We start from the raw sequence: 15,130 nt of genomic DNA, 5'->3' as shown, positions 1-15,130 counted from the left end.
CCTCCCGTCGCCCCACTGTAGCCTCCCGTCGCCCCACTGTAGCCTCCCGTCGCCCCACTGTAGCCTCGCCCCCTGTAGCCTCCCGTCGCCCCACTGTAGCCTCCCGTCGCCCCACTGTAGCCTCCCTCTCCCTGCGCCCCACTGTAGCCTCCCGTCGCCCCACTGTAGCCTCCCTGCGCCCCACTGTAGCCTCACTGTCGCCCCACTGTAGCCTCCCGTCGCCCCACTGTAGCCTCCCGTCGCCCCACTGTAGCCTCCCGTCGCCCCACTGTAGCCTCCCGTCGCCCCACTGTAGCCTCCCGTCGCCCCACTGTAGCCTCCCGTCGCCCCACTGTAGCCTCCCGTCGCCCCACTGTAGCCTCCCGTCGCCCCACTGTAGCCTCCCGTCGCCCCACTGTAGCCTCCTGTCGCCCCCGTCGCCCCACTGTAGCCTCCCCGTCGCCCCACTGTAGCCTCCCCGTCGCCCCACTGTAGCCTCCCGTCGCCCCACTGTAGCCTCCCGTCGCCCCACTGTAGCCTCCCGTCGCCCCACTGTAGCCTCCCGTCGCCCCACTGTAGCCTCCCGTCGCCCCACTGTAGCCTCACTGTCGCCCCACTGTAGCCTCCCGTCGCCCCACTGTAGCCTCCCTCTCCCTGCGCCCCACTGTAGCCTCCCGTCGCCCCACTGTTTCCTCCCTGCGCCCCACTGTAGCCTCACTGTCGCCCCACTGTAGCCTCACCGGCGCCCCACTGTTTCCTCCCTGCGCCCCACTGTAGCCTCCCTCTCCCTGCGCCCCACTGTAGCCTCCCGTCGCCCCACTGTTTCCTCCCTGCGCCCCACTGTAGCCTCCCTCTCCCTGCGCCCCACTGTAGCCTCCCGTCGCCCCACTGTTTCCTCCCTGCGCCCCACTGTAGCCTCCCTCTCCCTGCGCCCCACTGTAGCCTCCCGTCGCCCCACTGTAGCCTCCCGGCTCCACGGTGTCTTTCTACAGAGCCTTGGGCCTTGTGCAGTACTTTCTATGGATGGAAAGCCGTTGTATCAGACATGGTAGTCTTTATTTAAAGTTGGTTTTAGCAATCAATGTTAAATGAATTAGAAATCACGTCATTTGTTTTTCAATATTCCATATCTACTATATTTCACAATGGATGTGTATCAATACATAATTAGTCACCTGTTAATCTACAGAGCGACATTAGTGTTGAGAGGTCGTCCGTCTGGCGCCGTTATAATCTCTCTAGATATAACTCTATAGTGTATTGTGTATGCGTAGGGAGTCCATCTTCCTCATAGTTTCAGCCTTAAACTGGTTACAGGGAGAGGAATATTACATCAAACGTGACCTTGAGTGCAGTTCCCTCCGCTCCCTTAGCTAGCTAGCGTTAGCACACTTGTCATCTCCCCTCCATCCATTCCTATTAGACATGGCTATTTATCTAGCGTTAGCAGCAACGTTGGCACACCTGTCATCTCCCCTCCATCCATTCCCATTAGACAGGGCTATTTATGGCAGACTTAGCATTAGTAGCGTTAGCTTAATGATATTAGCTCCTGGTGTCTGTCTGGGTACTTTTGGAAGCATTAGTGCTCACCAGACGGAGAAAGGCTATGCCTGCTGTTGTTGCTGATACTGTTTTAAGAGTGGAGTAACATTGTATTCATCCCAAATGACACCCTGCTCCCTACATAGTTGTAGATTTGCTCAAGCAATCAAAAAAAAGGAGGGGGGAGGTAGTAGGAGGGAAAGCATTAAACTCTCCAATGATGGAGAAATTGTAGACAAATATTTTGGTTGCCAATAATTTCATTCCTTCGCAATTGTTGGTGTACTCTGGTGAAGTGCTGTGTTGTGTTGGTGTACTCTATTGAAGTGTGTGTTGTGTTGGTGGACTCTGGTGAAGTGTTGTGTTGGTGTACTCTGGTGAAGTGTTGTGTTGTGTTGGCGTACTCTGGTGAAGTGTTGTGTTGGTGTACTCTGGTGAAGTGTTGTGTTGTGTTGGTGTACTCTGGTGAAGTGTGTGTTGTGTTGGTGTACTCTGGTGAAGTGTTGGTGTACTCTGGTGAAGTGTTGTGTTGGTGTACTCTGGTGAAGTGTTGGTGTACTCTGGTGAAGTGTTGTGTTGTGTTGGTGTACTCTGGTGAAGTGTTGTGTTGGTGGACTCTGGTGAAGTGTTGGTGTACTCTGGTGAAGTGTTGTGTTGGTGTACTCTGGTGAAGTGTTGTGTTGGTGTACTCTGGTGAAGTGTTGTGTTGGTGTACTCTGGTGAAGTGTTGTGTTGTGTTGGACTCTGGTGAAGTGTTGTGTTGTGTTGGACTCTGGTGAAGTGTTGTGTTGGTGGACTCTGGTGAAGTGTTGTGTTGTGTTGGTGTACTCTGGTGAAGTGTTGAGTTGTGTTGGTGTACTCTGGTGAAGTGTTGTGTTGTGTTGGTGTACTCTGGTGAAGTGTTGTGTTGTGTTGGTGTACTCTGGTGAAGTGTTGTGTTGTGTTGGTGTACTCTGGTGAAGTGTTGGTGTACTCTGGTGAAGTGTTGGTGTACTCTGGTGAAGTGTTGGTGTACTCTGGTGAAGTGTTGGTGTACTCTGGTGAAGTGTTGTGTTGTGTTGGTGTACTCTGGTGAAGTGTTGTGTTGTGTTGTTGTACTCTGGTGAGGTGTTGTGTTGGTGTACTCTGGTGAAGTGTTGGTGTACTCTGGTGAAGTGTTGGTGTACTCTGGTGAAATGTTGGTGTACTCTGGTGAAGTGTTGGTGTACTCTGGTGAAGTGAAGTGTTGTGTTGGTGTACTCTGGTGAAGTGTTGTGTTGTGTTGGTGGACTCTGGTGAAGTGTTGTGTTGTGTTGGTGGACTCTGGTGAAGTGTTGTGTTGGTGTACTCTGGTGAAGTGTTGTGTTGGTGTACTCTGGTGAAGTGTTGTGTTGGTGTACTCTGGTGAAGTGTTGGTGTACTCTGGTGAAGTGTTGTGTTGGTGTACTCTGGTGAAGTGTTGTGTTGGTGAAGTGTTGGTGTACTCTGGTGAAGTGTTGGTGTGGTGAAGTGTTGGTGTACTCTGGTGAAGTGTTGGTGTACTCTGGTGTGTTGTGTTGGTGTACTCTGGTGAAGTGTTGGTGTACTCTGGTGAAGTGTTGGTGTACTCTGGTGAAGTGTTGGTGTACTCTGGTGAAGTGTTGTGTTGGTGTACTCTGGTGAAGTGTTGTGTTGGTGTACTCTGGTGAAGTGTTGTGTTGGTGTACTCTGGTGAAGTGTTGGTGTACTCTGGTGAAGTGTTGGTGTACTCTGGTGAAGTGTTGGTGTACTCTGGTGAAGTGTTGGTGTACTCTGGTGAAGTGTTGGTGTACTCTGGTGAAGTGTTGTGTTGTGTTGGTGTACTCTGGTGAAGTGTTGGTGTACTCTGGTGTTGTGTTGGTGTACTCTGGTGAAGTGTTGGTGTACTCTGGTGAAGTGTTGTGTTGGTGTACTCTGGTGAAGTGTTGGTGTACTCTTCTGTTTTAACCTCCCGTCCCCAGCAAGGCTCAGGAGTGGCCACTCCTCCCCTGAAGCCCTTTCCCTCAGCTGGGGGGGACAAGAGGGTGAGTGCGTCCTTCAATCAAAGCCAGCCTCCAATCACTGTGGATGTGCAGAGGACTGCTCTCATGCCGATATTGTCGCTTGTCTGTCACTCATATGGCCCATTTAATACCGATTGATAATTTGATTTTTCTTGAGAAGAAATAACCTGGAATAGCCGGCGTGATCTGAATTCTAACATGATATTTTTAGGCCTGTTTGAAAGTGGGTTTGATGTCCCCAGATAGTGAGTATTTAAAAATACTGGCACTGCTTTGAAGCATTGAGACCTAGAAAGCAAAATTGGATTCTGAGTGTAAATTATCTGAGGAGTTTGGAGGGGCCACATGTGTTTCAGACAAGACTGATACTATACGATGCTTCCATTGCTTACAAGAACCTAGGAATACATTTCAGGGGAGCGGGTTAGTAGAAGTTGCCCTTAAATACTGATCGATATTCAGATATTCTTCCATCATCCAAATGGTTAAATTTAGGATGGGGGGGTAGGGAGCTCCTTTAGTACAATATGGATCCTCTCTTTTCTCACACTCGCCTCTCGCTGTCTCTCTTGCTCTTTCCTCTCTCGCTCTCTCCGCTTTCCTCTCTCGCTCTCTCCTCTCTTGCTCTCTCCTCTCTCCGCTTTCCTCTCTCGCTCTCTCCTCTCTCCGCTTTCCTCTCTCGCTCTCTCCTCTTTCCTCTCTCGCTGTCTCTCTCGCTCTTTCCTCTCTCGCTCTCTCCGCTTTCCTCTCTCGCTCTCTCCTCTCTTGCTCTCTCCTCTCTCCGCTTTCCTCTCTCGCTCTCTCCTCTCTCCGCTTTCCTCTCTCGCTCTCTCCTCTTTCCTCTCTCGCTCTCTCCTCTCTCGCTCTTTCTTCTCTCGCTCTCTCCTCTTTCCTCTCTCGCTCTCTCCTCTCTCGCTCTTTCCTCTCTCGCTCTCTCCTCTTTCCTCTCTCGCTCTCTCCTCTCTCGCTCTTTCCTCTCTCGCTCTCTCTTCTTTCCTCTCTCGCTCTCTCCTCTCTCGCTCTTTCTCTCTCGCTCTCTCCTCTTTCCTCTCTCCTCTCTCGCTCTTTCCTCTCTCGCTCTCTCTCTCTCTTTCCTCTCTCGCTCTCTCGCTTCTCCTCTCTCTTTCCTCTCTCGCTCTCTCCTCTCTCCGCTTTCTTCTCTCGCTCTCTCCTCTCTCCGCTTTCCTCTCTCGCTCTCTCCTCTCTCCGCTTTCTTCTCTCGCTCTTTCCTCTCTCGCTCTCTCCTCTCTCCGCTTTCCTCTCTCGCTCTCTCCTCTCTCGCTCTTTCCTCTCTCCGCTTTCCTCTCTCGCTCTCTCCTCTCTCCGCTTTCCTCTCTCGCTCTCTCCTCTCTCCGCTTTCCTCTCTCGCTCTCTCCTCTCTCGCTCTCTCCTCTCTCGCTCTCTTTCTTCTCTCTCTCCTGTAACGTACAAGACTGAAATTCTAGCCAGTCAGACTGTCTGGGGGAATAGGTATGGGTCTGGGCTGGGTTAGAGGGATATGATGCCTCATTTCCTGTCCCGTTGGGCCGTGATGTCACGCGATCCGCCAGCATCCGCGGAATGTCATCTCACCTTCCTGAAAAGTCCATTTGTCATTGGCTCCCTCATTCGCTCGATAAAAAATGTCCATCGTGTGTGTAAGGGAGGGTACGGTGGAGTTGATGAAATCTGAAATGTTTTTTGCACCTGCTGAATTGTATTTGAGTTGGGTCGATATGGTTGTGTTTTGAGGTTTAGCTGACATCATTGGACAGCCATTTTCTTGAGGGCATGTTCAGTTAGCTTTTATTTCTTAGTTGAATGGATTCCTACATCTCATACACCCTATTGCACTACACAGGGACTATTACATCACAGCTTGACAGTCACAAGACGATCCATAGGAGAGCATACCAATACAGAAGCAGATTCAACACACAGTGAAACTAACTGCATTGGCCAGTTGCCACTCACCTCTAACAGAAATCAGTTGAGTGATTTGTGGCCAATCGGTTTAATCCAAACCACGTTCCTGGCGTTGCCTGCACCGTTTACACCCCATGTTCAGAGCGATTTCAATCGATCACACCCAATAATTGGCCACTGATGAGTGTTATCACATCAATACCCCCCCCCCCCACCCTGAATACAATACAGTAATCCTGCTCTCGTCCCCAGGACCCCCTGTGGAAGGTGCGACGCAGCCAGAAGCTGGACATGTCGGCCCGTCTGGAGCTGCAGTCGGCCCTGGACGCCGAGATACGGGCCAAGCAGCTGGTCCAGGAGGAGCTTCGCAAGGTCAAGGCCTCCAACATCTCCTTCGAAAGGTCAGTCCTGCCCCCCTGCAACTCCAACAGTGACCCCCCTCATGGGTCACAGCATTTCACCATTCTTAGAAAATACATCATTGTATTTAGTTTTGTTTTTTACCTCCATTTTTATTTTTGACATTGTACACTTGGTTTAGACAGTTGGTAACAGAGGGGAAGATGGGTAAGTGGGAGTTCAGTAGGAAAGGTGGACACTGGTATTTTAACCGCAATGCAGTGTGTGTGTGTATACATGCATGCATGCATGCATACATACATACATACATACATACATACATACATACATACATACATACATGCATACATGCATACATGCATACACGCATACATGCATACATACATGCATACACACACACACACACACATACATACATACATACATACATACATACATGCATGCATACATACAGTACCTTCAGAAAGTATTCAAACCCCTCAACTTTTTCACACATTTTGTTGTTAGTCTGATTTTAAAATTGACCATACATACCTTGTCACTGACCTACACACACTACCTCAATTTCGAAGTGGAATTATGCTTTTTTCTTTCTTTCTTACAAGTCAATTAAAAATGAGAAGCTGAAATGTCTTGAGGCAATAAGTGTTCAACCCCTTTAATGGCAAGCCTAAATAAGTCCAGGAGTTCAAATTTGCTTAACAAATCACATAATAAGTTGCATGGACTCACTCTGTATGCAATAATAGTGTTTAATATGATTTTTGAATGACTTCCGCATCTCTGTACCCCACATATTACAATTATCTGTAAGGTCCCTCAGTCAAGCAGTACAATTCAGGGAGGTTTTCCAAAACCACAAAGACCAGGGAGGTTTTCCAATGCCTCGAAATGAAGGGCACCTGTTGGTAGATGGGTAAAAATATATATATATATTGTATATCCATTTGAGCATTGTGAAGTTAATGATTACATTTGAATGGTGTGTCAATACACCCAGTCACCACAAAGATACAGGCATCCATCCTGCTTAACGCTGTTGCCCGAGAGGGAGGAAACCGAGTTGAATGGCAGTGATAGGAAACAACTGAGGATAGATCACTGTAGTTACTCCACAATACTAACCTAATTGACAGAGGGAAAAGGAGGCCTTTACAGCATAAAAATATTCCCAAAACGTGTCCTGTTTGCAACAAGTCACTAAAGTAATACTGCAAAAAAATGTGTCAAAGCAATTCACTTTTTGTCCTAAATACAAAGTGTTGTGTGTTGCCAATACAACCAAATTCAAACACACTCCATATTTTCAAGCATGGTGGTTGCATCATGTTATGGGTATGCTTGTAATCGGTAAGGGAAACCCAGCTGTGAGCTGCCCAGTGACTCAAGCTTACCAGATGAGCTAACCCCACATACCTAGACCCAAGACCCCACATACCTAGACCCAGGACCCCACATACCTAGACCCAAGACCCCACATACAGTGGGGCAAAAAAATAATTAGTCAGCCACCAATTGTGCAAGTTGTCCCACTTAAAAAGATGAGAAGCCTGTAGTTTTCATCATAGGTACACTTCAACTATGACAGACAAAATAAGAAAAAAAATCCCAAAATCACATTGTAGGATTTTTTATAAATGTATTTGCAAATTATGGTGGAAAACTTTTGTTTATTGACCAAATACTTATTTATCTTAATACTTTGTTATATGCCCTTTGTTGGCAATGACAGAGGTCAAACGTTTTCTGTAAGTCTTCACAAGGTTTTGTGGAGACTGGCTAAGCCACTCCAGGACCTTGAAATGTTTCTTACGAAGCCACTCCTTCGTTGCCCGGGCGGTGTGTTTGGGATCATTGTCATGCTGAAAGACCCGGCCACGTTTCATCTTCAATGCCCTTGCTGATGGAAGGTTTTCACTCAAAATCTCACGATACATGGCCCCATTCATTCTTTCCTTTACACGGATCAGTCGTCCTGGTCCCTTTGCAGAAACACAGCCCCAAAGGATGATGTTTCCACCCCCATGCTTCACAGTAGGTATGGTGTTCTTTGGATGCAACTCAGCGTTCTTTGTCCTCCATACACGACGAGTTGAGTTTCTACCAAAAAGTTATATTTTGGTTTCATCTGACCATATGACATTCTCCCAATCTTCTTCTGGATCATCCAAATGCTCTCTAGCAAACTTCAGACGGGCCTGGACATGTACTGGCTTAAGCAGGGTGACACGTCCGGCACTGCAGGATTTGAGTCCCTGGCGGCGTAGTGTGTTACTGATGGTAGGCTTTGTTACTTTGGTCCCAGCTCTCTGCAGGTCAATCACTAGGTCCCCCGTGTGGTTCTGGGATTTTTGCTCACCGTTCTTGTGATCATTTTGACCCCACGGGGTGAGATCTTGCGTGAGCCCCAGGTCGAGGGAGATTATCAGTGGTCTTGGAGATTATCAGTGGTCTTGGAGATTATCAGTGGTCTTGGAGATTATCAGTGGTCTTGGAGATTATCAGTGGTCTTGGAGATTATCAGTGGTCTTGGAGATTATCAGTGGTCTTGGAGATTATCAGTGGTCTTGGAGATTATCAGTGGTCTTGGAGATTATCAGTGGTCTTGTATGTCTTCCATTTCCTAATAATTGCTCCCACAGTTGATTTCTTCAAACCAAGCTGCTTACCTATTGCAGATTCAGTCTTCCCAGCCTGGTGCAGGTTACAATTTTGTTTCTGGTGTCCTTTGACAGCTCTTTGGTCTTGGCCATAGTGGAGTTTGGAGTGTGACTGCTTGAGGTTGTGGACAGGTGTATTTTATACCGATAACAAGTTCAAACAGGTGACATTAATACAGGTAACGAGTGAAGGACAGAGGAGCCTCTTAAAGAAGAAGTTACAGGTCTGTGAGAGTGTACCTATGATGAAAATTACAGGCCTTGTCTTTTTAAGTGGGAGAACTTGCACAATTGGTGGCTGACTAAATACTTTTTTGCCCCACTGTACCTAGACCCAAGACCCCACATACCTAGACCCAAGACCCCACATACCTAGACCCAAGACCCCACACAGCTAGACCCAAGACCCCACACAGCTAGACCCAAGACCCCACACAGCTAGACCCAAGACCCCACACAGCTAGACCCAAGACCCCACACAGCTAGACCCAAGACCCCACACAGCTAGACCCAAGACCCCACACAGCTAGACCCAAGACCCCACACAGCTAGACCCAAGACCCCACACAGCTAGACCCAAGACCCCACACAGCTAGACCCAAGACCCCACACAGCTAGACCCAAGACCCCACACAGCTAGACCCAAGACCCCACACAGCTAGACCCAAGACCCCACACAGCTAGACCCAAGACCCCACACAGCTAGACCCAAGACCCCACACAGCTAGACCCAAGACCCCACACAGCTAGACCCAAGACCCCACACAGCTAGACCCAAGACCCCACACAGCTAGACCCAAGACCCCACACAGCTAGACCCAAGACCCCACACAGCTAGACCCAAGACCCCACACAGCTAGACCCAAGACCCCACACAGCTAGACCCAAGACCCCACACAGCTAGACCCAAGACCCCACACAGCTAGACCCAAGACCCCACACAGCTAGACCCAAGACCCCACAGCTAGACCCAAGACCCCACACAGCTAGACCCAAGACCCCACACAGCTAGACCCAAGACCCCACACAGCTAGACCCAAGACCCCACACAGCTAGACCCAAGACCCCACACAGCTAGACCCAAGACCCCACACAGCTAGACCCAAGACCCCACACAGCTAGACCCAAGACCCCACACAGCTAGACCCAAGACCCCACACAGCTAGACCCAAGACCCCACACAGCTAGACCCAAGACCCCACACAGCTAGACCCAAGACCCCACACAGCTAGACCCAAGACCCCACACAGCTAGACCCAAGACCCCACACAGCTAGACCCAAGACCCCCACACAGCTAGACCCAAGACCCCACACACAGCTAGACCCAAGACCCCACACAGCTAGACCCAAGACCCCACACACAGCTAGACCCAAGACCCCACACACAGCTAGACCCAAGACCCCACATACAGCTAGATTCAAGACCATTACATTACCTTTACACAAACATTCACCATCCCACACGGTTGGCCCCTAGCGTTTGACCTTTTAAGTCTATCTTCTGTCTTTCAAGGGGTCAAACGAGAAAGAGCTTGTGCAGGTTAGCTAGCTAGCTACATGTTGATTGATGCAAAGGGGAAGTTTTATTTCGGTTTTAAGTGGGCATGAATGGGTAAGAGGGAAGAGGATGAATCAATCCACTTTTTTCCTCTCTTTCCTTCCTACACACACACACACACACACACACACACACACACACACACACACACACACACACACACACACACACACACACACACACACACACACACACACACACACACACACACACACACACACACACACACACACACACACACACACACACACACACACACACACACACACACACACACACACACACACACACACAGCAAACTGAAGGATTCAGAGTCCAGGAGCAGGGATATGGTGGAGCAGCTGGAGATCATGAAGAAGGACTTGGAGGAGAGCCGTTCCCGCTCAGACAAAGGTTGGTTTGCCATACTCTTAACCCTTGTTTTTACCCTAAAACAGGGTTCCACAGCTGGTGAGACCAACTTTCCCCGCGGGTGATTTTATTTGTCCCACAAATATTTTTTCCTTCTTCACAGAAGACTGTAAAATCACCAGCTAATCAGCTCGAAGTCATTTTTTAAAAAGTATTCCCATTCACATAATAGAGGCAGATGTATGTAAGCATACAATTGACGTTGATGTTTTGGTCAGATATATATGTATGGGCATCTTGCGATCAATTTGCAAATGATTTGTAATTATGTGACCCATCTGCTCAAGACAAAATCGTCCCACGGCTGAATCCAGTTGATTATCCCTGCTCTCAACTGTCCCTGGCAAATGGCAACGTACAGAAATAGGTTGTTTGGTAGAGAAACTAACACAAATGTATAATTGGTGTTGTTCGTACGGATACGAAACGTTTGTTTGGTTTTATTTGATCATTGGAGATACACATTCGTCAAATCAAACTTTATTAGTCACATGCGCCGAATACAACAAGTGTAGACTTTACCGTGAAATGCTTTACTTACAAGCCCTTAACCAACAGTGCAGTTCAAGAAGAGTTAAAGGAAATATAATATATTTATCAAGTTGATTAAAATATAAAGTAATAATAAAAAGTAACACAATAACAATAACGAGGCTACATACAGGGGGTACCGAGTCAGTGTGCAGGGGTACAGGTTAGTTGAGGTCATCTGTACATGTAGGTGGGGGTGTAGTGACTATGCATAGGTAATAAACAGCGAGTAGCAGTGGTGTACAAAAGGGGAGGGGTCAATGTAAATTGTCCGGTGGCGATTTTATTAATTGTTCCGCAGTCTTATGGCTTGGGGATAGAAAGCTGTTGATTTAGCCTTTTGGTCCATTCGTCCATAACTACTAATGACTACGTCTCATAGAGAAACATTTCATTTCATTCTCTAGTCAGTTACATGTTTCCCTTCACCTGTACTTCTATGAACGGTATTCCTCTGTAGAATTAGTATAAATGCTATGCTCAGGCTCTCCTTGTCTTCTAAATACAGGTCTGAAACTGCCCGATTTCCAGGACTCCATTTTCGAGTACTTCAACACCTCTCCACTGGCCCACGGCCTGACGTTCAGAGTGAGTGTCTCTCTGCACGTCTTTCTCTCCCCCCGTCACATGTCCGTAACAAACCTTAACAGCCACTGTCTCGCAGTATCTGTGTGTGTATCGGTGGTGACAGGCCGGTGGGAGTTGATACATATATTTCAGAGGGTGGAGGACTTGGCATGGCTGGTGTCCCACAGAGCACCCTGCTAGACGGGAGTCAGAATAGAGACGGCACCCCTGTGGTTAAATGCATATACACACACACACACACAGACTGGCTGGCTAGCGCTGTTGTCACACAGACATGCGCACATGTATACACACTTACATTGAAATCCTTAAAAAGAGAGACCCAGTTCAATTTTGAACTTTGAACTGGTACACACAGTTCAAAGTGTGAAAGGGACCAAGCTCCGGAGTTTATATCACCATGCCCTCTGATGTACTCAATCAGGTCATCACCACAAAGAACTTCAGTTACGGAGAGGGGGGAGCAAGCAGAAAAGTACCTCCTGACCCTCCAACCCATGGAATAAATTGGGGTCATTTTTACCCAGCCGCACACGGCACACACTGCCAAGGTTTGGACAGGATCTGCAGCTAATGGGCCAACGTTATGAGAAGGGCTCAGGGCCGCAAAGGAGAGGTACAAGAAAGCTTGCCATGACCTGAACTTAATGAGAGGGAGAAGACGGACAAAACTATCAGCTGCTAACCTGCTTCTCACTTTCAACAGCACTAGCGCACGCTGCTTTGTGGTCGACTGATCTCGCTGCTCAGCACAACCTGGGGGTTTTTCAACACCTGGCTACCCCAAGGTTGTAAAAATAGGGATTAGTCAGCATTGAAGCCGCTAGGTCAGCATAAAGGCCCCAGAAGACCTGATTCAGTGTTGTTTCAGAGGAAACGGCTTGTGGTGAAGGGGCCATTTTGTCTTAGTTCCCTCAATTTTCTCAGGGACATAAATTGACACACGATAAACCATTGGAAGCGGTGGTCTAAGCATGTCCTTGCAGTAAACCCTGTTGAATGACCTTATCAACTTTGGCCCCCATTATATTCTTGTTCTGCAAAAGAACCCCATAAAACCCCCCAAAACTTTAAACCATAAACCCCCAAAAACCTGTGCTTTTTTTTTGTCCCTCTCGTGTGTCACCCTTCCAAAAAAGGAATCGGTCTCTTCCTCATCCGCATCCTCTCTGCTAGCGTTTTGGGATGAAGTAAGTGGTTTCCTCAGAGCTCCTTCCCCCATTTTCTCAGTTAATCCCTAACCCAGGGGGGGTTGTGCTGCCAGCATACAAAAAGGTTGGGAGAAAATAGAAGTTTCTCCAGGTGTGTTGCCCTGTTTTTAGCAATTAGCAGTTACCCATTAGCATGCTAATATGGGCTAATAATTTAGCCTCTTGTCTCTTATGGTAGTGTGCATGATAGTTTAAACTTTTCCTAGTATTTCTATTGTTACTATTGTGAACAGGCTAGCTGCTACATGTTTAGTTGAATAAAATGACTGTGATTAGCACAGATTGTAGCTAATGCTAATTTACCTAGAAGGATTCAAATGATGCTATAATAGACCTTTTCACAGCTGGTGGCACTCTCCCCCTGTAGTTATTCCCCTATGTTAGCATTAGCTTATGTTGGGCGCTAAAAGGTTTGCGAGCATCTCCTCTGGAACGTGCTCCTTCTGCATTAGCATCCCCAATGCCTTAATCCCTCCCCTCTCTCTCTCTAACCGCCAATACTGCTAACGTTCGTCAGAATACCTCAGTAGTATAACCCTGTTTAACCATTTGCATATTTGTTAGCTGCCTACACAACTAACGAAGAAACAAAACAAACTAACCCTACGACAGCACACTGAGAATATTGACGAGCTAGACCTTTTCAGTGTGTGTCTTTAGCCAGTGATTTGGTTGGGAGGATGTAGAACCTGCCTTCATTTTAGTTTAATTAAAAGATGATTAGGGTAGGATCCCAAATGACCTCCCATGATTTCTCCTAATTTTGTCAAATCATTTTTGTTGTATTTATAAAAAAATAAACATTAAAAAAATTAAACCTTGTCAGTAACATTGTTAGGCTATAAGTGTTTGATGTACACTACATTTGAGTCGATGTAAAGAATCATATTTAAAATAACAATGTTTATATGGTAAGTATTGTTTATGATTTCAATGTGTCATCTGTCAACTAATTGTTTTGACTCTTAAGTGGACCGACCGTACACTGAAGATTTCTTACAACACAGTCTGGTTTTATTCACCAAACCCCTTCAGCTCGACACCTGTTCCAAGTATGCCTTCATGATGGTGAAATACTATGCGTCTGCAAAATGGCATATATATTATTATATTATAAACGGGGGGGGGGGGGTCAAGCCCTGGATGCTGATTGGCTGACAGCCGTGGTATATCAGATCGTGTTCCACGGGTATGACGGAACATGTATTTTTACTGCTCTAATTACGTTGGTAACCAGTTTATAATACCAATAAGGCACCTGAGGGGGTTTGTGGTATGTGTCCAAGAACAGCCCTTAGCCCCGTGGTATATTGGCCATATACCACACACCCTCATGCCTTATTGCTTAAATATAGCATAGGCAGTTCCTATGTGTATGAGTTGATGCAGGTGTTGTTGAGATGTGTTCCCTTCCTCAGAAGGAGGCATCGAGAGATGGGCACTCAGCACCACCTACTGGCTGCCTAATGCTCCCTTCTGCCCTTCAGATAGAAATGAATCACTGATACAGGGTCAGCTATATTTTAACTCTCTAATGGGTTGGAGATTGGCTAGTCTGATTCCAGAGTTGACACGTGCAACCTCAAGCATGCTTTATCTTGGCCAGGTCGCAATTGTAAATGAGAACGTGTTCTCAACTTGCCTACCTGGTTAAATTAAATAATGAAATGCCACCTAGTGCTATAGTTGTCAGTGCTGGTGACCCTAGTGTATATGTCTCAGCCTATAGCAAACGCAAACATTTCCGCCCAGTACACACACACTCATCCGTCTCGTCATCCCTCTCCCTCCTCCAGACCAGCTCTGTCAGCGAGATAGATGCCACGCCCCAGAGGTCAGACGTCCCTTCCTCGTCGCCCTCCGTGGCCTCTGAGCAGGATGTGAGTGTTCCATCACACACACACACACACACTTCCGTCCATATCGCACATCCCTCCCAAACATCCTTTCTCCAGACGTTCCCTGTCTCATCCCAGTTCACATTTTATTTTTCACATGCTTGGTAAACAACAGGTGTGGACTAACAGTGAAATGCTTACTTACGGGTCCTTCCCAACAATGTAGAGAGAGAGATAATATAGAAAAGTAATAAATAATAATAAATTATTAGTCATCATTGTAAAATGTTATATTTTAATGTATGCTATGATTCACAATGCCTATTATTCATTTTAACAGGGTTTAGGTGTGTTGTAACCAATGATTTATATATACACTAGATGACTGGTAGGGGGCACTGTGAAGTCACGGTGCCTCCATTTTGGCACTACCTCCCCCACCATTGTAAAAAAATATATATTTTATTAGACATCTTAATGCACACTTTTAAATTATATGTTTTATTTATTTAACCTTTATTTAACTAAGCAAGTCAGTTAAGA

At 47.0% G+C, this 15,130-nt stretch overlaps 1 protein-coding gene across 4 annotated transcripts in view; it reads left to right on the top strand.

Moving 5' to 3' along the window:
• Window positions 1-15,130, top strand: part of cdc42bpb (CDC42 binding protein kinase beta (DMPK-like)) — a 140,698-nt gene that overhangs the window by 103,703 nt on the left and 21,865 nt on the right. For 3 of the 4 annotated variants that reach the window (XR_006830665.1, XM_046291076.1, XM_046291077.1), the window contains exons 18-22: window positions 5,682-5,830; window positions 10,304-10,401; window positions 11,459-11,538; window positions 12,678-12,728; window positions 14,546-14,629. Coding sequence is in view for 2 of the 4 variants with exons in the window: in XM_046291076.1 (XP_046147032.1) it covers window positions 5,682-5,830; window positions 10,304-10,401; window positions 11,459-11,538; window positions 12,678-12,728; window positions 14,546-14,629 (462 nt within the window). In the remaining 2 variants the exon portion in view is untranslated. The remainder of the gene's footprint in view (window positions 1-5,681; window positions 5,831-10,303; window positions 10,402-11,458; window positions 11,539-12,677; window positions 12,729-14,545; window positions 14,630-15,130) is intronic. The other variant, XR_006830666.1, reaches the window with a different exon arrangement.

This window comes from Oncorhynchus gorbuscha, linkage group LG12, assembly GCF_021184085.1.
Source record: "Oncorhynchus gorbuscha isolate QuinsamMale2020 ecotype Even-year linkage group LG12, OgorEven_v1.0, whole genome shotgun sequence".
NCBI classification, from domain to species: Eukaryota; Metazoa; Chordata; class Actinopteri; order Salmoniformes; family Salmonidae; genus Oncorhynchus; species Oncorhynchus gorbuscha.
The sequence above is the reverse complement of the archived record's forward strand: the minus strand, read 5'-3'. Positions and strand labels throughout refer to the sequence as shown.